The sequence below is a fragment of the Saimiri boliviensis genome, chromosome 9, assembly GCF_048565385.1.
Source record: "Saimiri boliviensis isolate mSaiBol1 chromosome 9, mSaiBol1.pri, whole genome shotgun sequence".
In the NCBI taxonomy this organism is placed as follows: domain Eukaryota; kingdom Metazoa; phylum Chordata; class Mammalia; order Primates; family Cebidae; genus Saimiri; species Saimiri boliviensis.
This window is the reverse complement of record NC_133457.1, coordinates 126891362-126915333: the sequence shown is the minus strand read 5'-3', so window position 1 is coordinate 126915333 and position 23972 is coordinate 126891362. Positions and strand designations below refer to the sequence as shown.

General features: G+C 53.6%; 1 protein-coding gene across 5 annotated transcripts in view; it reads left to right on the top strand.

Annotated features, from left to right (window-relative positions):
* ZBTB46 (zinc finger and BTB domain containing 46) overlaps positions 1-23972 on the top strand; it is a 90241-nt gene that overhangs the window by 32413 nt on the left and 33856 nt on the right. For all 5 annotated transcript variants that reach the window (XM_039479524.2, XM_074406783.1, XM_074406784.1 and 2 more), the window contains exons 2-3: positions 2079-3048; positions 22510-22794. In XM_039479524.2, the coding sequence (XP_039335458.1) occupies positions 2112-3048; positions 22510-22794 (1222 nt within the window). In that variant the 5' untranslated portion in view covers positions 2079-2111. The remainder of the gene's footprint in view (positions 1-2078; positions 3049-22509; positions 22795-23972) is intronic.

Below are 23972 nucleotides of genomic sequence, written 5' to 3'. Positions count from 1 at the left end.
TCCCCGCACCTGCTCCCCTGCCTCTCACGTGACCCTCCCCGCACCTGCTCCCCGGCCTCACAGGTGACCCTCCCCGCACCTGCTCTGAATGTGATTAGTCTTAATTTTCCGTGGCCCCTGTTGGGGTTCCCCTGCTGCTACACACATAGTGGTGCTGACGTGGGAGAAACTGCCTTTGCCTCCAGCCCTCATGTCCGAGGCCAGTGTGGGGCAGAATGGGGCCTCTGTTCGCTGCCATGGCCCTGGTGTTGAGGCAACACGTGGAGTCAGGTGGGGACCCGGTCTTGGCATCACAGGGGCTTGAGGCCTGGCCTGTAATGGTCAGTGGTCATGGCTGTCACAGACCTTGTGCCCAGAGGGAAGGGAGTGAAGGGGAGGCCAGGCTGGGTCTTCCGCAGCACGTCTTCTGCCAGGAGACCCCACACCATCTAAGTTGGGGATGGCCCAGGACCCTGAAGGCAGAGACAGAAGCCTCTCTTTTCTCCCTCGTTTTCCCGCCTGTGAAACGTGAGGGAATAATTACTTTTACCCGGACGTTTTAGGCCAGGCATAGTGGCTCACACCTGTAATCCCAGCACTTTGGGAGGCTGAGGCAGGTGGATCACCTGAGGTCACGTGCTGGAGAGCAGCCTGGACAACATGGTGAAACCCGTCTCTAATAAAATACAAAAAATTATCTGGGTGTGGTGGTGTGCGCCTGTGGTCCCAGCTGCTTGGGAGGCCGAGGCAGGAGAATCGCTTGAACCCGGGAAGCGGAGGTAGCAGTGAGCCGAGATCCCACCACTGCACTCCAGCCTGGGCCACAGAGCGAGACTCCATCTCCGGGAAGAAAGTTTTGTCATGACTAAGGAAAGGTGTTGTAACAAGTCTGAGTGCAGGAGTGTGTGACACAAAGCTGCTGACCCCCCGGCTCCAACCCCATTCCTCATGAGGGCTACGTGTGGCTGTTTGAGGGGGTCCTTATGGGAAGGGGGTGAAATAGTCCCACACTTGCTTAGTTTTCTCCTGTTAAATGCATTTGACATTTCAGGTGAGCCCTACTTGATTCATCAGCGGGAAAATGGGGTTTGTAACGGGGGAGACCCAGCCACTGCTCCTTTCCCAGGGAGGACTGTCAGTGAACGTGTCCCAGCAGTTCGTCCGTGATGTGGCCTCACTTGGAAACGGGGTCATTGTGAGAGTGGCCCCGACTCCCAGGTGACCGTCGTCTTTGCGAAAGGGCGACATTGGGACAGGTGCGCACTGGGAGAGCCGCATCAAGACGGCAGAGCTCGTGTACGTTCTCCACGCAGGTCGCGGCCGCGGCACGGGCTGGAACGGATGCCCCCGGCTCGGCCGGCATCCTGATTCTGGACTTGCGAACACATTTCTGTTGCGTAGCCCATCCGGGTGATGGCCTCTCCTTAGGGCAAGATCCTTGAGTCTGAGGAGAGATGGCAGTGATGCCGGAGCCGGGCAGGGGCACCACATTCAGAAATGATTCCATGTGTCCCTCGACTCTGCGAGGCACGGCCGTCTTCGGCATGTCTCAGGTGACCGGGCGCCGGCAGCATCAGGGCTCCAGCCCCCTCCGGCCCTGTCCCAGTGCTGGGCAGGGACCAGCCCTAAGGCAGGGACTCTCCCTCCTCCAGGTGCCTTGAGCTGGTTTGAGCCCAGAGCTTTGGAAATTTTCAGGACTAAGGCTATGAATGCTTTAAATCCTTATTGGTCTGTGGGTTTTTTGTGTGTAGGAAATTTTATTCTTTTTTCTTAAGAATGTTTCTTTAAGCGCTCATGAGGGATGGCCACGCATGGGTCATTTAGCTGAGTTCTCAGTTGGGGTAAGAGTTGCTTTAGCTGTGGCTGGGCGTTCTCATCATTGCTGGGATATGCGAGTTGCTACGTGTGGGAGTCTGTTCAGATCCCCGTTAGCCGTGAGCGGAAACTCACGGCCGACGTCCCGCCCTGGTCGCGCCGGTGCCCTCCCGCGTCCGCTGCCCGCCCCCTGCACACCCGCGCCCCGCCCAGCATCTCCTGCGCCGCCTCTCACGGCCTCCGCCTGTGCTCCGCTTGGGTAACGCTTGTTTTTCCCTCCACAGAGTCTGTAGACGAGGCGACTCCAGAGCTTCCAAATGAACGACCGGAAGGAAGATATGGAAATCGCGTCCCACTACCGGCACCTGCTGCGGGAGCTCAACGAGCAGAGGCAGCACGGCGTCCTGTGTGACGTCTGCGTGGTCGTGGAGGGCAAGGTCTTCAAGGCGCACAAGAACGTCCTGCTGGGCAGCAGCCGCTACTTCAAGACGCTGTACTGCCAGGTGCAGAAGACGTCGGAGCAGGCCACAGTCACGCACCTGGACATCGTCACGGCCCAGGGCTTCAAGGCCATCATCGACTTCATGTACTCGGCGCACCTGGCACTCACCAGCAGGAACGTCATCGAGGTGATGTCTGCCGCCAGCTTCCTGCAGATGACGGACATCGTGCAGGCGTGTCACGACTTCATCAAGGCGGCGCTGGACATCAGCATCAAGTCCGACACGCCGGATGAGCTTGCGGAGTTTGAGATCGGCGCCGCGTCCAGCAGCAGCACGGAAGCGCTCATCTCGGCCGTGATGGCCGGCAGGAGCATCTCCCCGTGGCTGGCACGGCGAACGAGTCCTGCCAATTCTTCCGGAGACTCGGCCATCGCCAGCTGTCACGACGGAGGGAGCAGCTACGGGAAGGAGGACCAGGAGCCCAAGGCCGATGGCCCCGACGACGTTTCCTCGCAGTCCCTGTGGCCTGGAGACGTGGGCTACGGGCCTCTGCACATCAAGGAAGAGCAGATCTCCCCGCCTCAGTACGGAGGGAGTGAGCTGCCTTCTGCCAAGGACGGTGTGGCACAGAACTCCTTCTCGGAGCAGAGCCCTGGTGACGGCTGGCAGCCCACAGGCCGCAGGAAGAATCGGAAGAACAAAGAGACTGTCCGGCACATCACGCAGCAGGTGGAGGACGACAGCCGGGCCAGCTCCCCAGTGCCGTCCTTCCTGGCGACGTCAGGGTGGCCGCTCAGCAGCCGAGACTCAAGTAAGTCTTCCGCTCCTTCCAGGCTCAGCGGCCCTGGGCTGTCCAGGCCACAGTGTGCTGTGGGGACGGGTGATGCGTGTCCAGGCTCACACCGGTGGCTTCCTGGGGTCACCTTCTTTTACAGGAAGTGATTGTGATCGCAGGGAATGCAGCCAGTGCATCTCAAAGGCCAGGGCAGCACCAGGGCCCCCAGAGACCCTGCATATCTGTCCCCATTGGCACAGGGCTGGTGTCACCCACACACGGGGGCTGCCTGGACTGGGCCCCTCCGAAGCCAAAGGGGCATGAGTGGCGTGACTCCTGGAGGGGCCCCTTCAGCCCTGGTGAGGGCGTGGTCTGCAGGGTCCACTTCCCTGCCCTGTGGGACCCTCCCGTGAACCCCAACAGGGGTAACAGCTGGCCACTTATCAGGCTGGCCTTCAGTCCAGGCTTCTGATCTGGGGACTTTGGCCTTTGGTCGCTGTCGCTGTATAGTGAATGTTGAACAGACACATTGTGTGAGTGCACGGTGTCCTTGGCACCTCAGTGCGCCTTGACCAGGGATCTGAGGGGCGCTCTGTGAAGCAGCCTTTCAAGCGAAGGGGGTTTGTATTTGCTGACAGGTGTGGGTTCTGCCTGTCTAAACCAACAGGTGGTGTTTGTTTCTTTTTTCTTTTTTGAGAGAAGTCTTGTTCTGTCACCCAGGCTGGAGTGCAGTGGTGCAATCTTGGCTCACTGCAACCTCCACCTCCCAGGTTCAAGTGATTCTTCTGCCTCAGCCTCCCAAGTAGCTGGGATTACAGGTGCCTGCCACCAAGCCCGTCTGATTTTTTTGTATAGAAGAGACAGGGTTTTACCATGTTGGCCATAGTGGTCTCGATCTCCTGACCTTGTGATCACCAGCCTTGGCCTCCCAAAGTGCGGGCATTACAGGCGTGAGCCACCACGCCCGGCCTTTTTTCTTTTTGAGACAGAGTCTCTTTCTCTCACTCAGGCTCAAATGCAGTATGGCTCACTGCAACCTCCACCTCCCAGGTTCAAGCGATTCTCCTGCCTCAGCCTGGTGAGTAGCTGGGACTACAGGCGTGTGACGCCACGTCCGGATAATTTTTGTAATTTTAGTAGAGACGAGGTTTCACCATGTTGGCCAGGCTGCTCTCGAGCTCCTGACCTCAGGTGACTCTCCCGCCTCGGCCTTCCAAAGTGCTGGGATTACAGGTGTGAGCCAGCGTGCCCAGCTGATGTTGTCTTTCTTACGCCGCATGATGCAGGGTCTTGCCTTGGGTCCTGCCTGTTATTTACTGCAAAAGGGCTCTGAGTTTAGCTTTGTTGAAGCTAGACGTCACCACTGGTATGGCTGTCTCTTATGTGTCTTCCAGACTTGCAAGTAATAAATTAAGTGTTCGCTGAATACTGGCCACTATTGCTGGTGCTGAGCGTGGAATATTAACAATAACTGTGGGGATTTGGCGTCTGCCCTTCTCCGCAGGCTGCAACCCAAGTCCGGGAACGCTGTTTGGAGTTGGGTATGGCAGTGCTTGCGCCTCTAGTTCCAGCTGCGTGGGAGGCTGAGGCAGGAGGATGGCTTGAGCCCGGGAGGTCCGTGATCCTGCTGCTGCCCTCCAGCCTGGACGACAGAGCCAGACCCTGTTGTTTAATAAAAAACGAAGGAATGCAGGCTTCCTAGCAGGTGCTGCCCATGGGGAGCTCCTCCAGGATGAAGCCAAGAAATCAATGTGGGGGTGTGTGCGTGGATGGAGGCCGAAAGGCAGCAATCCACAGGGTCGAGAGCCCTGAAAAACGTTGCAGGTGCCAAGTGTGTGTGTGGGTGGCATGGGAGGGAGAGGCTGCCTGCTCCTCTGGCTAGAGGGCTTCTTGGGCAGGGTGGGTGTGGCCTGTCTCCTGACCCTGGTTCCTGTCCATCTCTGAGAGACCTCGGAGAGCCAGGAGTGAACGCAGCCCAATACGTTAGCTTTTATCATTGTGGTAGAATATACATAACATAAACCTTACTGTTTTAACCATTTTAAATGTACATTTCACTGGCATGAAGTACAGTCCTGTGTTGCTTGATGGCAGGGATAGGTTCTAAGAAATGCATCATCAGGTGACCCTGTTGCTATGGGATCAGGATCGTGGCGCACTCGGCACAGACATTTGGGAAGTGCTCTCAGTTACAGGCCCGGCACGAACCCCCCAGTGCAGTGAACCTGCTGCAGGCAGCTGTGACGCCACGCGAAGTGTCTGTGTGTCTATAGAAAGGGTGTGGTAAAAATAGGGTGTAAAAGGTTACAGCGTGCCTGGGTAGCGCACCTGCAGTGAACGGAGCTTGCCGGCCTGGAGTTGCTCTGGGTGAGCGGGTGGTGAGTGAGCGTGAAGGTTGAAGAGCGACTGTGCCCTGCTAGAGACTTGTAAGCACTGCGCGCAGCCTACATGCAACTTACTCTTTTACGTTGTGCTAGGACGTTGCAATGGCTATGATGTCACCGGGTGACAGGAATTTCCCAGCTTCGTTCTCATCTACGGGACTATGGTGGGACCACGGTCGTTATCTGTGGTCTGTCCTCCTGTGGCACATGAAGTTGTTGTGCGATCAGAACTTTTCCATCATCCCAAAGGGAAACTGTATCCACGATGCAGGACCTTTCCCTTGCCTCTCCCCCACCTGCGGGTAGACGCTCCTCTGCATTGACACAATGTAGCTTTTGTTAGAGTGAGTGCTGTTCTAGGTTTTCACCAAGTAGCTTTTATTCATTCTCCGCTCAGTTGTTGTTTGTCCTGCACTGAGCTATGACCAAGTCCTGGATGTTCAGTAATAGATGGTGGTGGAGTGTGGTAGCTCACTCCTGAATCCCTTTTGGAGGCACTTCGGGAGGCCGAGGCAGGAGGATGGATCCCTTGAGGCCAGGAGTTTGGGACTATCCTGGGCAAAGTGGTGAAATGCCATCTCTAACACATGGCCAGGTGTGGCTGGGCATGGTGGTTCATGCCTGTAATCCCAGTACTTTGGGAGGCTGAGGTGCATGGATCACTTGAGGTCAGAAGTTCAAGACCAGCTTGGCCGATGTGGTGACTCACTGTCACTACTAAAAATACAAAAATTGGCCAGGCGTCATGGCTCACGCCTGTAATCCCAGCACTTTGGGAGGCCAAGGTGGGCAGATCATGAGGTCAAGAGATAGAGACCATCCTGGTCAACATGGTGAAACCGCGTCTCTACTAAAAACACAAAAATTAGCTGGGTGTGGTGGCCTGTAGTCCCAGCTGCTTGGGAGGCTGAGGCAGGAGAATCGCTTGAACCTGGGAGGCGGAGGTTGCGGTGAGCTGAGATCACGCCGTTGCACTTCAGCCTGGGTAACAAGAGCAAAACTCCGTCTCAAAAAAAAAAAAAAACCCAAAAATTAGGCAGGCGTGGTAGCTGGTGCCTGTAAGTCCCAGCTACTCCAGAGACTGAGGCAGGAGAATTGCTTGAATTCGGGAGGCAGAGGTTGCAGTGGGCTGAGATCACACCACTGCACTCCAACCCAGGCAACAAAACAAGGCTCTGTCGAAAAATTTAGGTGTGGTGGCTCCTGTAGTGTCCCAGCCATTCAGGAGGCTGAGGTGGGAGGATCACTGAGCCTGGGAGGTCGAGGCTACATTGAGCTGTGATCATGCCACTGCACTCCGGCCTGGGCAGCAGACTGAAACCCTGTCTCTAAAATAAATAATAAATAAATAAAAATAAAAAACCCAAAACAAACAAAAAACACAGCAGTTGGTTTAACTCGGAGTTTTTCAGCCTCGGGCTGAATTGTGCTCCATTGTGGCACCGTCCTGGGCACTGCAGGGTGTCAGCAGCACCCCGGCCTCCACCCACAGATGCCAGGAGCACCTGCCTTTGGTTCCCCCGTTGGTACAGCCGAAAATGTCTGCAGACATTACCGGTTGGGCAAATCGTTTCTCTCTCTGCTGCTGTACATGTAGAGGGTGTACAGGCAGCAGGCCAGGGGCAGCGGCCTTTCCATCTGCTCGTAACTGTTTATAATCTTCCCTTGTAAGAGAAGCAGCGGTCCCTGGCAAGTGGCACGACTTTTGGGGGAGTATTGTGGTGTTTTCAGATGTGCTGTAGGGTCCGACGTCATGCAGACCCCTCCCACCGGTCCGGAGTGCGTGTGCGTGAGTCACCGGCAGGGGCCGGTGCTGGACGCCTTTATATCGTGAGAGTCGATCCATGCACAGAGAAGTGTGCACTCCCTGAGCCTGTGGGCTGAATGCTTTAAATGCAGTTGTCAAGCAGAAGGTGTTTTTAGAATCCAACAAGTGATTTTGGCTGTGTACTTTTGTTAGTGTCTTAAATCCCTGGGGTTTCCAAGGCAACTGCGAAACTCTTCCCATTAGATGATTCTGAGTTGCTAAGGCGAGGACACAAGGCTGTGAGCTCCGAGAGGGTGTTCTGCCCACGCGTGGCGGCCGCTGACTCCCGAGCTCCGTCCTCCGCCCAGGCCCTCGGGCTGGGGTGTGGAAGTAAACCGTGATCCCATGGAGGTCAGTTTGCTTCCATAAGATTTATTACATCGTAGAGAAGAGGGTTTTAAATTCTCATCACATTTATAGAAGCAAAGACTCTTTTCTTTTTTTTTTTTTATTTTTGAGACAGAGTTTCGCCCAGGCTGGAGTGCGTTCACGCCATCTCAGCTCACTGTAGCCTCTGCCTCCCAGGTTCCAGCAATTCTCTTTCCTCAAACCTCCAAGTAGGTGGGATTACAGGCACCCACTACCATGCCCGGCTAATTTTTATATTTTTGGTAGAGACGGGGTTTTACCCTGTTGGCCAGGCTGGTCTTGAACTCCTGACTTCAGGTGATCTGCCTGCCTCAGCCTCCCAAAGTTCCGGGATTGCAGGTATGAGCCACCATGCCCGGCCACAAAGTCCCTTTTCTAAGGACATGTGTCAAGTGGTCACTGCGGATCATTCGACGGGGATGCCCCAACCCCTCTGTGCATCGTCCCAGCTCCTGGCGACCACAGGGCCTGTTTGTTTAAAGAGTAATTTTCTAAGTAGGAGGCCAAATGCATTCTAACTTAGCAGCTTCCAAGAAACAGTATCCCTTGAAATTTATTTCTGAGTGGCAGCAGTTCACTTCTGTGAGAGCTTGTGGGAAACGATTGCTGTGTGTGGCTGTGGGACAGGCAGGCAGGCCTGTGTTCCCCTGGGCCCTGCCCTCTTCTCATCTGTGGCTGAGCACAGTAGGGACCTGGGAGGTAACTGGGGACCTTGACAAAGTGGATGTGTAGCTACTACTTGAGGAGATGGTAACGGAGCAGCCAAGGTGCCCCCATTAGATGCGCCCACACACACCTCAAAAGTGCTGTTGCAGTCACATGTGTCTTATAGAGTGTGTACTTGAACCCTGATGCAGCGGGAACTGGACACGTTGGAACTTTTAAGCGTACATCAGAACTATGGGAGCTCCAGGTGGGGGGCGACAGCCTCCTGGGTACCCAGCGCTGCCTGTAAGCCTCCTTTCTGCTCCGGTTGGGGAGTGAGGGTCCCAGCTCTCAGGGTTGGGGGGTCTTCGAGCTGCTTCTTGGACCAGGCCAGCCTGCCTCTGGCGAGGACCAGAGTTTCTCTTCCTTTGTGCTGACAGCAGCTCCTCACAGCCCCCGGAGTGCCTTGCTGGGGGTGAAGCAGGAACTGGCCAGCAGGGTAGAGGGGGCATGGCAGTGGCTGTGTCCCTTCTGTTGTTTTCTCCTCCTCTCCATGAAGGTTGGGGAGGAGGAACCCCCACGTTCTCAGCCGTCCTGACCACGTGAGGGCAGAGAGTTGCCTCCGAGGTTACTTCCACGCAGGGACTCCCGTCCAGAATGCCCGCGGCATCTTGGGCCTCCACCGAGGACCCCCTACGTGGCCTGAACAGTGTTTTGCCACCTGAATGCCTTTCGTGGCCCGTTTCAGCAGCGTGGCAGATCTGGTCGTGTCTGTTGAAGAAAATTATCTGCACTTGGGATGGCCTTTGTACTTTTTGGGTGGAAGGGTTTCGACCACAGATGGCCTCATGTGCTTTGGTCGGTGGTGGGTGGGAAGGGCGCCTGGCCGCACACGCCAGTCCCACAGCCGCTCAGAGGCACTGCCCTTGGTGGTTTTCCTCTGCCCCCTGTTGAGTCCCGTCCTGGGAAGCTGGAGACCTCGGCTGTGCCTTTCCTGGATGTTTTTCCTTTCAGGTATGAGCAGAATTACCTGCAGTTCGTTCTGACCGTAATACAGCCTGTTGGGGGAGCAGCTGGTGACTGGGACAGAGAGAGTAACACCCTTCACAGGAACGTGGCTGCTTTTTGTTTTTGTTTTATTATTTATTTATTTATTTTTGAGATGGAGTTTTACTCTTGTTGCCCAGGCTGGAGTGCAGTGGCGCGATCTCAGCTCACCGCAACCTCTGCCTCCTGGGTTCAAGGATTCTCCTGCCTCAGCCTCCTGAGTAGCTGGGGACTACAGGTGTGCGCCACCGCCCCCAGCTAATTTTTGTATTTTTTTTTTTAAACTTTTTATTTCATTTTATTTTTATTTTTTTTATTTTTTTTTTTATTTATTTTTTTTTTTTGAGACGGAGTTTCGCTCTTGTTACCCAGGCTGGAGTGCAATGGCACGATCTCGGCTCACCGCAACCTCCGCCTCCCGGGTTCAGGCAATTCTCCTGCCTCAGCCTCCTGAGGAGCTGGGATTACAGGCACGCGCCACCATGCCCAGCCAGTTTTTTGTATTTTTAGTAGAGACGGGGTGTCACCATGTTGACCAGGATGGTCTCGATCTCTCGACCTCGTGATCCACCCGCCTCGGCCTCCCAAAGTGCTGGGATTACAGGCTTGAGCCACCGCGCCCGGCACACTTTTTTTTTTTTTTGGAGATGGAGTTTTGCTCTTGTCACCCAGGTTGGAGTGCAGTGACATGATCTCAGCTCACTGCAACCTCTGTCTCCCGGGTTCAAGTGATTCTCCTGCCTCAGCCTCCTGAGTAGCTGGGATTACAGGCACGTGCCACCATGCCCAGCCAATTTTTTGTATTTTTAGTAGAGACGGGGTTTCACCATGTTGACCTGGATGGTCTCGATCTCTTGACGTCTTGATCCACCCGCCTCGGCCTCCCAAAGTGCTGGGATTACAGGCTTGAGCCACCGCGCCCGGCTCAAATGTACCTTTTGAGAAGTTGTGTGTTTTTTCTTTTTTTGAGACAGTGTCGCTCTGTCACCCCGGCCGGAGTGCAGTGGTGCAGTCTCAGCTCACAGCAGCCCCAACCTTTCTGGCTCAAATGATCCTCCTACCTCAGCCTTCTGAGTAGCTGTGGCTACGGGTGCACACCCCCACGCCTTGCTAATTTCTGTATTTTTTGTAGAGATGGGGGTTTGCCATGTTGCCAAGGTTGGTCTTGAACTCTTGGATTCAACTGACCCACCCTCCTTGGCCTCCCACCCTGCTGGGATTTACAGGCGTAAGCCACCGTGCCAGCCTGAGAAGTTTTGATAAATGCATGTACCCAGACTCTCCCAAGGTATAGCACATTCTCCCAGGACCTTCCTCGGCTTCCAGCTGGCTTTTGGGTGAAGCTCCTTTCCTGCCTCGGGGTGCTTGAGTTGAGTCATGCTGCCGTGTCTACCTGTGGTTCTTACCTTTTTTGTTGGGGTGTGTTACTGCAGTGTCTGAACGTTCAGCCGTTTGCTATATCCAGTCCTATCCACAGACACCTGGGCTGTGGCTGGTTTTTGCTACTGTGAGTGAAGTTTCTGGGAACATTTTGGCAAGCCTGTTTTGTGGACCTGTATTTTCATTTCTCCTGAGTGAATACACAGGAGTGGAGAGGCTGGGCCACAGGGAAGGGGTGTGTTTGGATTTATAGAAACTGCCCAGCGGTTTTCCTGAGAGGATAGGTGCCCTGTCTTCTCACCCACGGCGTACGAGGACTTGGGTCACTCCTTCACTCGCTGCCTTTGTGTATTGTCTTTTATTTCAGCCACTCTAGTCATGAGTTTGATGAGTTTTCACAAATGCCTTCACCTGTGCCGGCAAGACAAAGACCATCTCCTTCACTCCTTTTTGATCGTCCCTCGACCCTGGGGCAGCCACTCCCAGTTCATATCAGCAGCTGTCTGGCTGCTCTTGCATCTGTCTTATAATCAGCATTTTTTTTTTTTTGAGACAGAGTCTCACTCTGTCACCAGCTCCAGGCTGGAGCGCAGTGGTGCGATCTCGGCTCACTGTAACCTCCACCCCCCAGGTTCAAGCAATTCTCTCAAGCAGCTGGGATGACAGGGGCGCACCACCACGCCCAGCTAATTTTTGTATTTTCAGTAGAGACAGGGTTTCACCGTGTTGACCAGGATGGTCTCAATCTCTTGACCTCATGATCCACCTGCCTCGGCCTCCCAAAGTGCTGGGATTACAGGCATGAGCTGCCACTCCCAGCCCAGACTTTTATTTTTCTTTCTATTTTGAGATACAGAGATTAAAATGCAGTTGCAAGAAATAATACAGAGAAGTCCTGTACACCCCTTACTATGATTGAATGTTTTCCCCCCTCCAAACTCATGTTGAGATTTAACTGCCATTGTGATAGTGTTGAGAGTGGGGCCGTAGGTGATGAGGCCCTGAGGGCTCCTGCCTTGTAGGTGGGGTTGCTGCTGTCAGCAAAAGGTGAGTTCAGCCTCACGCCTGTAATCCCAGCAGTTTGGGAGGCCAAGGTGGGTGGGTCACTTGAGGACAGGAGTTTGAGACCAGCCTGGTCAACATGGTGAAACCTCATCTCAACTAAAAATACAAAAATTAGCCAGCTGTGGTGGCAGGCGCTTGTAATCCCAGCTACTTGGCTTGCTGAGGCAGGAAAATCACTTGAACCCGTGAGGCAGAGTTTTCATTGAGCCGAGATTGCAGCCTGAGTGACAGAGTGAGACTCTGTCTCAAAAAAAAAAAAATTAAAAATCTCTGGCAAGTTCAGCCCCTCCTGCCCTCCTTTCCCTTCTTCCTCCCACTATGTGAGCACGCAGCAGGAGGGCCCTTGCCAGATGCTGGCACTTTGGCCTTGGACTTCCCAGCCTCCAGAACTGTGAGAAACACTTTTCTGTCGTTCGTAAATTACCTAGTCTGTGACAGTCTCTTACAGCAGCACAGTATGAACCGGGACGTCCTCTGTGCAGTTTTCCAGTGGTATTACAGTCAGTACCACAGCCAGGGTATCCACTGATACAGTCCACTGACCTGACTTAGACTTCTCTAGTTTTACTTGTGCTCATGTGTGTGTTTATGCATTTTTATCACCCGTGTAGGTTTGTATAGCCATCTCAGCCAAGGGGCTGAACAGCTCCAGCTCCACAGGGAGCCCCGTGTGGCCTCCTCCTGACCCTGACCCCTGCCACTGCCAGTCCACCTCCAGCTCCGTAGTTCTCAGCGTGCCCCTAAGGTTCATTCTTCATGCACAAGTCAGCCACTCACTCTTTTTACTGCCGCGTCATAGTCTGGATTTAACACGGACTTACTGCTTATTCCTTCACTTGTTGATAGACATTCAGGTTATCTCCAGTTTGGAGCTATTATAAATAAAACGCTGTGAACATTTTTCTACAAGTCTTTTTGTGAATGTGGGGTTTGATTACTCTTAGGTAAATACATAGGAGTGGAACTGCTGGGCCGTAATGTTTAACTTTATGAGAAACCTCTGAACTGTTTTCCCCAGTGGGTGTAGTATTTTACAGTCCTGCCAGCGGACTGTGAGGTTCTGTTTGCTCTTCCTTGTCACCAGCATTTGATATTGTTTGTCTTTTAAATGTTAACTGGCTGGGCAAGGTGGCTCATGCCTGTAATCCTAGCCAAAGCGGGCGGATTGCCTGAGCTCGGGAGTTTGAGACCAGCCTGGGCAACACAGTGAAACCTTGTCTTTACTAAAATACAAAAAAAAAATATATATATATATATTAGCCGGGTGTGGCAGTGTGCACCTGTAGTTTCAGCTACTCAGGAAGCTGAGGCAGAATCACTTGAACCCAGGAGGCAGAGGCTGCAGTGAGCCAAGATTGTGCCACTGCACTCCAGCCTGGGCGACAGAGCAAGACTCCCTCTCTTAAAACAAACCAAACCAAAAAGCCAGGCCTCATGGCTCACCCCTGTAATCACAGCACTTTGGGAGGCCGAGGTGAGCAGATCACAAGATTAGGAGATGAAGAGCATCCTGGCCAACATGGTGAAACCCTGTCTACTAAAAACCCAAAAAATTAGCCGGTGTGGTGACACCTGCAGTCCCAGCTACTCAGGAGGCTGAGGCAGGAGAATTGCTTGGACCTGGGAGCATAGGTTGCAGTGAGCTGTGATTGCACCACTGCACTCCAGCCTCGGCAACAGAGTTAGCCTCCATTTAAAAAAAAAAAACAAAACCAAAAACTTAACCATTGTGGTTCGAGTCTTAGACTCCTCTTCGTGTGTTTTTTTGTTTGTTTGTTTTTAGGTGGAGTTTCACTCTTGTTGCCCAGGCTGGAGCACGATGGCGTGATTTTTTTGTGTTTTTAGTAGAGACGGGGTTTCACCCTGTTGGCCAGGCTCGTCTTGAACTTTTGACCTCAGGTGACTGTTCCGCCTCGGCCTCCCAAGATGCTGGGATTATAGGCATAAGCCAGTGCACCTGGCTATGGAAACTTGTCAATAGTTATAGTTAATGAGGAAACTTGATTTTAATGCAGATAAGAAACATGGCACTTTAGAAATAAGGAGTAAATACATAAGACGAGAAGGTAATTCTAGACAAAGTATATCTGTAAGCGTTTTTCTGTACATTTCCTTTTCTTTTGTCTTCCTTTTCTTCAGAGACAAGGTCTCGCCCTGTTGCCCAAGCTAGAGTGCAGTGGTGCAATCACAGCTCACTGCAGCCTCGAACTCCCAGACTCAGGGGATCCTCCTACCTTGAGCTTCCGAAGTGTGGGGATTACGGGTGTGGTCCCTAGCGCCCGGCCTCATGACGGTTGTTGAACTTTTATTGTGTGAGCTGTGACACACAGCAAAAGGTGACGTATGAATTGCTTTCTGAAAGGTAAGACCGGGAGTCCTCGGAAGTCTCCGTTTGTTGCCGTGGGTGTACCAGGCCTGTGGGAGGGTCTGTCCAGTGGGTGAGCCTGCAGAATTTCTCAAAAGCACCATTCAGCATCGTTAGGAAGCACAGAATGGAGACAGTGAGAAGTCTTAGGGGCAGGCCAGGTGTGAGCCCGGCCCCCTCTCCACCCTCCCCACCACTCCCCACCATCCCTCCTCCCTGTGTGGCCCTGTGGGGCCTCAGTGCCTCAGGCCCAGGCCCCTTTTCTCTTTCCTGTTCCATAATCTATTTATGCCCCGCTTTGCAGCTAACACTGCATGATCTAGTTGAATCTTTTAAAAAATCTGCTTGTTTTAATTGCAATCTCTTTATAGCTCAACATTTTAAGTGAGCTACATTTCCAGAATGTTGTCAAGTCTCACTCACAGGAAGAAGGGAAGTCCCTTTCCCACTCCAGAGTCCGTCTTCGCACCTCGCCCTTTACAGTGAGACTTCGATGTTTTCATCCTGTTTGCTGTGTTAAAAAGCATCTCTTTCGGGATCCGCGCTCCAGGCTGCACTCGGGGCCTGTCCACGCCCGCTCCTGCCAGTTAGTCACAGCCTCCTTGACTCATGTGAAGGGTTTTAGCTTTTTCTTTTTCTTTTCTTTTCTTTTTTTTTGAGACGGAGTTTCGCTCTTGTTACCCAGGCTGGTGTGCAATGGCGTGATCTCGCTTTACCGCAACCTCTGCCTCCTGGGTTCAGGCAATTCTCCTGCCTCAGCCTCCTGAGTAGCTGGGATTACAGGCACACGCCACCATGCTCAGCTAATGTTTTGTATTTTTAGTAGAGACGGGGTTTCACCATGTTGACCAGGATGGTCTCGATCTCTTGACCTTGTGATCCACCCGCCTCAGCCTCCCAAAGTGCTGGGATTACAGGCGTGAGCCACCGCGCCTGGCTAGATGTTTTACAGTTCTGAGGTGCAGAAATCTGAGATTCAGATGCCAGCAGGCTCTGTGTCTGGTGAGAGCTGCTCTGTCCTCATAGGTGGCGTGGGAGATGCAGGCGCAGGCAGCTTTCCGAGGACACGAATCCACTCCATGCGCCAGGAGGGGCCCTCGTGACCTCCTCACTTTTCCAGAGACCACCACAACGGGGATTTAGTTTCCACATGAATTTTGGAGGGACACACACATTCAGGACAGAGCTGCGGCTCCACTCCCCCTTCTAAAAGTCACTGCCAAAGAGGATGCTAAAACCAGCCGGAACCCACCAAGGTCACAGTCAGCTCAAGTGGTCATCGTAGTTTTCGTGGACTTAGATTATTATGGAATATTCACATATAGCCAGGCCTGTTCATTTGTTCTTCTAATTCTAGTATTTTGAAGAGGTCAGTTACTTTAAAATTTTACTTGAGTGGTGCTATTCTTACATTAGGAAATATCCTGAATGTTATTTCTGGAACTTTGAGAAGGAAATTATCATGGCCTATGGCCTGGGAGGGCGACTCTGGACTTTGAAACTCCAGATCCTTGTTGCAGGAGCAACCCCACATGCGCTTGATGTCTGATCCCCCTACACCTGTCACCAGCTCGGGGAGGGGCCAGTTCCTGGGCGCATCTCCTGTCTCTGGCAGGGTTGCCCTGAGTGGTGGACGGGGCAGGTGGGAGGACGGGCCCAGCCACAGCCTGCGCTTGGAGACCCTCCTTTGAGATTGGAGGCCTTGGCCTTGTTTTGCTGGATTTCCGCATTCCTCTCCTATCTCAGTGGCGGAGATCGAGGCCTCAGAGCAGGCGGCTCCAGCACCAGGCCAGGCCAACTCCGTCTTCCTGGGGCCCTGTGTCCCTGGAGGCCCCAACACAGGTGGTGTGAGGGAGGGCCCGGCCTGGCCCTGGTGCCAGCAAGAGCAGCTGTGTGCCCCCGTGGCTGGGAGCTCCTGCCTGTGGCTGGGCAGCCTGAAGGAGGTGAGGGCAGATGGAGGGCTGTGCCCACGGGCACTGGGGGGCTTTGCCCCTACACCTCTAAACTCAGCTGTTTGAAGGACTCTGCCCTACCCCAGATGACTTGAGCCAGGCTTCACCACAGAAGCCCCGGGTGTCAGACACCGGAGGACTGCCCCTGTATGGTTCACTTTACTCACCCATACACACAGCACCCTTGATTTCGTAATTTTCTTTGACCCTAAAGGATTCTGTGGGTTTTTTTTATTGTTGTTTTTTTGTTTGTTTGAGATGGAGTCTCGCTCTGTTGCCCAGGCTGGAGTGTGCTATCTCAGCTCACTGCTCCACCTTATACATTCAAGCAATTCTCCTGCCTCAGCTTCCTGAGTAGCTGGGATTACAGGCGTCCACCAACACGCCTGGTTAATTTCTGTATTTTTAGTAGAGACAGGGTTTCACCATGTTGTTCAGGCTGATCTCAAACTCCTGACCTTGTGATCTGCCCACCTCAGCCTCCCAAAGTGCTGGGATTACAGGCCTGAAGGATTGTTTTAAAGAAGAAATTTTATCAGAAATCATTTTTTTTTTTTTTTTGAGAGAGAGTTTTTGCTCTTGTTACCCAGGCTGGAGTGCAATGGCGCGATCTCGGCTCACCACAACCTCCGCCTTCTGGGTTCAGGCAATTCTCCTGCCTCAGCCTCCTGAGTAGCTGGGATTACAGGCACGTGCCACCACGCCCAGCTAATTTTTTGTATTTTTAGTGGAGACGGGGTTTCACCATGTTGACCGGGATGGTCTCGATCTCTTGACCTCGTGATCCACCCGCCTCGACCTCCCAAAGTGCTGGGATTACAGGCTTGAGCCACCACGCCCGGCCCAGAAATCATATTTCTTTATCTTGGATGGGGCCTCTTTGGAAAGGGTAGAAGAAATGTCACTCATGCTGTGTGGGACGGGGACTCAGACCTGTTAGCTGTGGCTTGCTTTGTTTATTTAGAGACAAGGTTTTGTTATGTTGCCCAGGCTGGAGTTCAGTGGCACAGTCATGGCTCACTGCAGCTTCAACCACCTGGGCTCAAGCAATCCTCCCTCCTTAGCCTCCTGAGTAGCTAATTTTTTTATTTTTTGTAGCGAGGGGGTCTTGCTATATTGCCCAGTCTGGTCTTGAACTCCTGGCCTCAAGTGATCCTCCTGCCTCAGCCTCCCAAAGTGCTGGGATTACAGGCATGAGCCACTGTTTCCGGTCTCTCTAAAGGTTTCTTGATAATGATTTTAACCTTATAATATATTAGGTATGTCAGTAAATTTCTGATGTGTTCGATCAATTTAGGGCTGGGGAACATTGGTCTTGCTTCATGACAGATGGAGCCCAGAACCCGGGGACGTTTCCGTCCATTTGCTCACATGGCTCTGCGCTGGCCCTCGCCACCCACAGGGTCTGCCAGTGCCGCTTCCTGGACTGCATGGAAGGTGCTGATTGGTCAGAGGTGCCTGTGGCAGCTTTGCTTAGGTGTGTGAGTTTAGTTTCCTCCTGAATTACAATACTTGGGGATTTTTCAGGTACAGAGATTTTTTTTTTTTTTTTTTTTTTTTTGAGACGGACTCTTGCTCCGTCACCAGGCTGGAGCGCAGTGGTGCAATGTCAGCTCACCGCAACCTCCGCCTCCTGGGTTGAAGCGATTCTTCCGCCTCAGCCTCCCGAGTAGCTGGGACTACCGGCGGGCCACCGTGCCCGGCTAATTTTTGTATTTTTAGTAGAGACAAGGTTTCACCATGTTGATCAGAATGGTCTCGATCTCTTGACCTTGTGATCCGCCTGCCTTGGCCTATCAAAGTGCTGAGATTACAGGCCTGAGCCACCACGTCTGGTCCAGGTACAGAGATTTTAAAACATTCCTGTAATGTTATCCTACACATTGTGGGCCTTTACTCGTCATTTTTTGTCTTTAGGAGGGCGGCCCACTTTGATTTGGACCTCGTGTTGCGGTTTTGTCTTTGTGGCTAATGCCACAGCTGTGGATGCTGCAGCCTTGTGCTTTGTGGTGCCGCCATCGCCCATGCCAACTCATTTTGTCTATGAACAGGAACACTTGGTCAGCAGGGCCCAGCTGAGTTCTGTTTTGAAACCCTACTTTTATTTATTAAAATTTTTTTTTTGTTTTTTGATTCAGAGTTTTTCTCTTGTTGCCCAGGCTGAAGTGCAGTGGTACAATCTTGGCTCACTGTAACCTCTGCCTCCTAAGTTCAAGTGATTCTCCTGCCTTAGCCTCCTGAGTAGCTGGGATTACGGGCATGTGTCATCACATCCAGATAATTTTTGTATTTTTGGTAGAGTTAGGGTTTCACCACGTTGGCCAGGCTGGTCTCAAACTCCTGGCCTCAAGTGATCCATCCACCTCTGCCTCCCAAAGGCTGGGGATTGCACACTTGAGCCACCATGCCCAGCCCTGAAACTCATTTTTTTTCTTTTTGAGACAGTGTCTCGCTCTGTCATCCAGATTGGAGTACAGTGGCGTGATCTCTGCACAGTGCATCCTCCACCTCCTGGGTTCAACCAATTCTGCCTCAGCCTCCTGAGTGGTTGAGATTGCAGGTGTGTGCCACCGTGCCCGGCTAATTTTTGTGTTTTTAGTAGAGACGGGGTTTCACCATGCTTGCCAGGGTGGTCTTGAACTCCCGACATTGTGATCTGCCTGCCTCAGCCTCCTGAAGTGCTGAGATTGCTGGCGTGAGCCACTGGACCCAGCCAAAACCCAACTTTTAGCATTTCACATGAGGAAGAATTCTTCTAGCTGATCCTGATTTCTTTTACATGTTTTTCATGTTAATTTGTTATGACCATTTAGATTTAAAATTTGGCTTTAAAAATGAGTAATTTTGGGTTGGGCGCGGTGGCTCAAGCCTGTAATCCCAGCACTTTGGGAGGCCAAGGCGGGTGGATCACGAGGTCAAGAGATCGAGACCATCCTGGTCAACATGGTGAAACCCCGTCCTACTAAAAACACAAAAATTAGCTGGGCATGGTGGCGTGTGCTTGTAATCTCAGCTATTCAGGAGGCTGAGGCAGGAGAATTGCCTCAACCCAGGAGGCGGAGGTTGCGGTGAGCCGAGATGACGCCATTGCACTCCAGCCTGGGTAACAAGAGCAAAACTCCGTCTCAAAAAAAAAAAAAAAAAAAAAAGGAGTAATTTTGGCTGGGGGTGGTGGCTCACACCTGTAATCCCAGCAATTTGGGAGGCTGAGGGGGCAGATCACCTGAGGTCAGGAGTTCGAGATCCACCTGACCAACATGGAGAAACCCCGTCTCTACTAAAAATACAAAAATTAACCAAGCATGGTGGCCCGTGCCTGTAATCCCAGCTGCTTGGGAGGCTGAGGTGGGATAATTGACTGAACCCGGGAGGCAGAGATTGCAGTGAGCAGAGATCGCACCACTGCACTCCAGCCTGGGTGACAAGAGCAAAACTCTGTCTCAAAAAAATACAAATAAATAAAGTTCGATGATTTTTATTTGAAACCTCTTAGGAGCTGAATGTGCGCACCCCCCACACTCAGGTTGGAAGCCCCAGCCCCACGTGGCTGCATCTGGGCAGAGCCTTGATGAAGCGAACTGACAAGGTCGGGGCCTCACCCGAGCGTGTGCCTGTGACCACAGAGTACCCACGCTGCCTCCAGACTCCGAGGAGAGGCCCCGGGGACTCGCCTGCCATGCTTCCGGTCAGGAGGGGCCTCGCTGGACGTTGGATCTGTGGGCACCTTGACCTGGCGCTTCCTCGTCTCCAGGCCACGAGGAAACTCATCTCGCTGTGAAGCTGTCTTGCCTGTGGTGATGCGTCACAGCACCCCAGGCTAAGGCCAAGCCTTGACGGCAATTTGGATGTAACCTGTGTGTTTGGTTCCTAGAGAGGCACCATTAATAGGATGTACCATCAAGGGACTTGTAAAAAATACATAAAAAGGAGTATAGGTTGGAAAAATAGAGTCTGGTTTGGAAAAATATCCTCCAGAAGCCTCCAGAAGTCACAGCCTGACCGTCCACATGTCTGCATCCCCAGAGACTCACTCGCTCCAGCCAGGCGGGACTCACCATGTGCTGCCCCGAGGGGTCTGTGCACCTGCAGTGCTCAGCACAGCCTGGGTGGCGTCTGCGAACAGCATCTCTGGGCAGCTGTGAGGGCGGCTGTGAGCGCACCTGTGAGCAAGTGATGTGTGCTTGTTTTTCCCAGGGCTGTTTGCAGACATCACGTGTGCCCCTGCTCCGATTCCCCCAACCCATGCACCTCTGTTTCTGTGGTTCGATCCCAGCTCCTGTCAAGGACCACAGTGAAAAATTCATCCTCTTGCTGTGGGAAAATGTCTGCAGATCACACATCGCTGAGTACGTTCTGGGGGTGTTCTCATTCCCACACACAGCCCCGCTAGAGGGAGGCTTCTCCATGAAGCCTTAGCTGGCCTGAGCGGGACACTGAAGGAATCCATTGAATTCATGACTCAAGTCGTCACCTTTTTGTTGTTGTTGTTAAGCAGCAGTTTTGTTGAGAGATGATTCACCCAAGTTTGCAATTCAGAGTTTTTTGGTATATTCATAGCGTAGTGTGACCATCAGCACAGTGCATTTAGAACACTTTCCTCAGCTCAGAAGGTAACCCTGGACCACTCAGCTCTCACCTAAGACCTTTCCTCAGCCCATTTGCAGCCACAAATCTCCTTCCTGTCTCTAGACGGGCCTGATAGTTAATGGAAATGAAATGACATGTGGCCTTCTGTGTCTGGCTTTCTTCACTGAGTGTGTTTTCCAGGCTCCTCTGTGTGGGGGGCCTGTGTCAGGCTTTCATTCCTTTTTATGGATGCATAATATTCAGTTGTGTGGATGGACCATGTTGTGTTTATTCATTTGTCCATCGATGGACCTGTCGGCGGTTCCACCTCTTGGCTGTTACGAATAATGTGTTAGGAGCAACCTGGACGAGGTTTTGTGTGGGCTTGTGTGTTTGTTTCTCTTAGGTATCTGCATGCCTGCACTTGGAACTGCTGGGCCACGTGGTGACTCCTGTGCTTACTGTTGTGAGGACCCACTGACCTCCTCCTCCTCCTCCAAGTGGCACCATTTTACTCTGTTAACAGCCAGGTTCTAGGGTTGTAATTTCTTTGCACCCTTCTCGACATTATCTGGCTTTTTTTTTTTTTTTGAGATGGAGTCTTGCTCTGTCACCTAGACTGGAGTACAGTGGCTCTATCACAGCTCACCACAGCCTCAACCTCCCAGGCTCGAGTTATCCTCCCACCTCGGCCTCCTGAGTAGCCAGGACCACAGGCACAAGCCACCATGCTCAGCTAATTTTGTTTGATTTCATTTTATTTATTTATTTTTTTGAGATGGAGTGTCACTCTGTCACCCAGGCTGAAGTGCATGGCACGATCTCGGTTCACTACAACCTCTGCCCCACCAGGTTCAAGCAATTCTCCTATCTCAGCCTCCCAAGTAGCTGGGATTACAGGCGTGTGCCACCATGCCCAGCTAATGTTTTGTATTTTTAGTAGAGACGGGGTTTCACCATGTTGACCAGGTTGGTCTTCATCTCTTGACCTCATGATCCACCCGCCTCAGCCTCCCAAAGTGCTGGGATTACAGGCGTGAGCCACCGCGCCCGGCCTGTGTGTTTGTTTTAAGATGAAACCTTGCTCACTCTGTCACTAGGCTGGGGTGCAGTGGGGTGATCTCAGCTCACTGCAACTTCCACCTCCTGGGTTCAAGCGATTCTCCTGCCTTAGCCTCCTGAGTAGCTGGTATTACAGGTGCATGCCACCACGCCCATCTAATTTTTGTATTTTTAGTAGAGATGAGGTTTCACCATGTTGGTCATGCTGGTCTTGAACGGATCTCAGGTAATTCGCACGCCTTAGGCTCCCAAAGTGCTGGGATTACAGGTGTGAGCCACTGCACCTGACGTCACTTTTTTGGTAGCGTCCTTTGAAGCACAGACGCTTTGACTTCGATGAGTCCAGTTTATTTTGTAGCTCGTGCTGTTGTTTTTGTGTCTGAGAACCTATTGACAGATCTGAGATCATGCAGATTTTCTTCTGTGAACTGTAGGGATTCAGCTTTCACATCATTGGTCCATTTTGAGCTTCTCTTCCTGAGAGATGGAAATACAGCAGCCCCAGGAGCTCTGACTCTTGGGTGCTCGGCCCTAGAGCAGAACCTGGAAGCAGGTCTGCAGCCTGTCCCCCCATCCAGGAAGGGTAACCCCATTGTTGTGAGTTGAGCCGCCCTCCAAAGCCTTGGCTGTGACTCCGCTGCCACCATGGGGCCTGGGTGGGCAGGAAAGGCTGGGCCGGGCCGGTGCTGCTGTGCTGTGGGGGTGGATGCCCGGCCCCCAGGGTGGGCTGGACGTCATGCTGCTCCATAGCCCAGGCAGAAGCTGGTCATGCCCTTCTAAATTTGTTGCCTGTCCCACTGGGAGAGTCTGGGAACCACCTGTGTGTCTTTTGACACGTGTCCCTTCTGTCCCCAGATGCAGACCTGACCGTCACTGAAGCCAGCAGCTCCGACAGCCGAGGAGAGAGGCAGGAGCTCTATGCACAGGTCGAGGAGGGTCTCCTGGGAGGAGAAGCCAGCTACCTGGGCCCTCCCCTCACCCCGGAGAAGGATGACGTTCTGCACCAGGCCACGGCGGTGGCCAACCTGCGTGCAGCGCTCATGAGTAAGAACAGCCTGCTGTCACTCAAGGCGGACGTGCTGGGGGACGACGGCTCGCTGCTGTTCGAGTACCTGCCCCGAGGGGCCCACTCACTGTCCCGTAAGTGCAGGCCCTGGGGGCCGCCTGGTCTCCTGTGGGTGTGAAGGCCGAGAGTTGGGAGTCCCCGCGATGAGACAAGGCTGAGGGTCTGTCCCTGCTGCTTGGCCGGCTCCTGGCCTCCCTGTTTCGGGAGGTGGGGGGCGTGTCACAGCCTGGACGGGACTCTGGGGTCCATGGGGAGTTGGTTGTGGAGTGAGGAGAGAATGGACGTGGCTGTGAGGGTGGCAGGCAGGGGAACAGCTGAGTGCTTGGTGGAGTGTCTCTCACCCGAGGCGTTGGGCTGAATACGTACACGTGGAGTTAACAGACCTGGAAACGGGAGCCTGTCCCCCACAACCCTGCTCTGGGTGGCAGCAGGCTCCGTGCAGGATCGGGGGTCTTTGTGCTCCAGGGACGGGCTCGGGTGCCCCCTGCTGGCCACTCTGTCGCCTCCGTGCGGAGATGCGTCTGGTGCAAGGGAGACGGGGGCGGGGGGCGGGGGGGCGGTGGAAGGGAGATGGGGGGGCGGTGGAAGGGAGATGGGGGGCGGTGGAAGGGAGATGGGGCGGGGGGCAGTGGAAGGGAGATGGGGGGGCGGTGGAAGGGAGATGGGGGCGGTGGAAGGGAGATGGGGCGGGGGGCGGTGGAAGGGAGATGGGGCGCGGTGGAAGGGAGATGGGGCGGGGGGCAGTGGAAGGGAGATGGGGGGGTGGTGGAAGGGAGATGGGGGCGGTGGAAGGGAGATGGGGCGGGGGGCTGTGGAAGGGAGATGGGGGGGCGGTGGAAGGGAGATGGGGCGGGGGGCTGTGGAAGGGAGATGGGGGGGCGGTGGAAGGGAGATGGGGGGCGGTGGAAGGGAGATGGGGCGGGGGGCGGTGGAAGGGAGATGGGGGGCGGTGGAAGGGAGATGGGGCGGGGGGCTGTGGAAGGGAGATGGGGGGGCGGTGGAAGGGAGATGGGGCGGGGGGCTGTGGAAGGGAGATGGGGGGGCGGTGGAAGGGAGATGGGGGCGGTGGAAGGGAGATGGGGGGCGGTGGAAGGGAGATGGGGCGGGGGGCGGTGGAAGGGAGATGGGGGGCGGTGGAAGGGAGATGGGGGGGCGGTGGAAGGGAGATGGGGGGCGGTGGAAGGGAGATGGGGCGGGGGGCGGTGGAAGGGAGATGGGGGGGCGGTGGAAGGGAGATGGGGCGGGGGCGGTG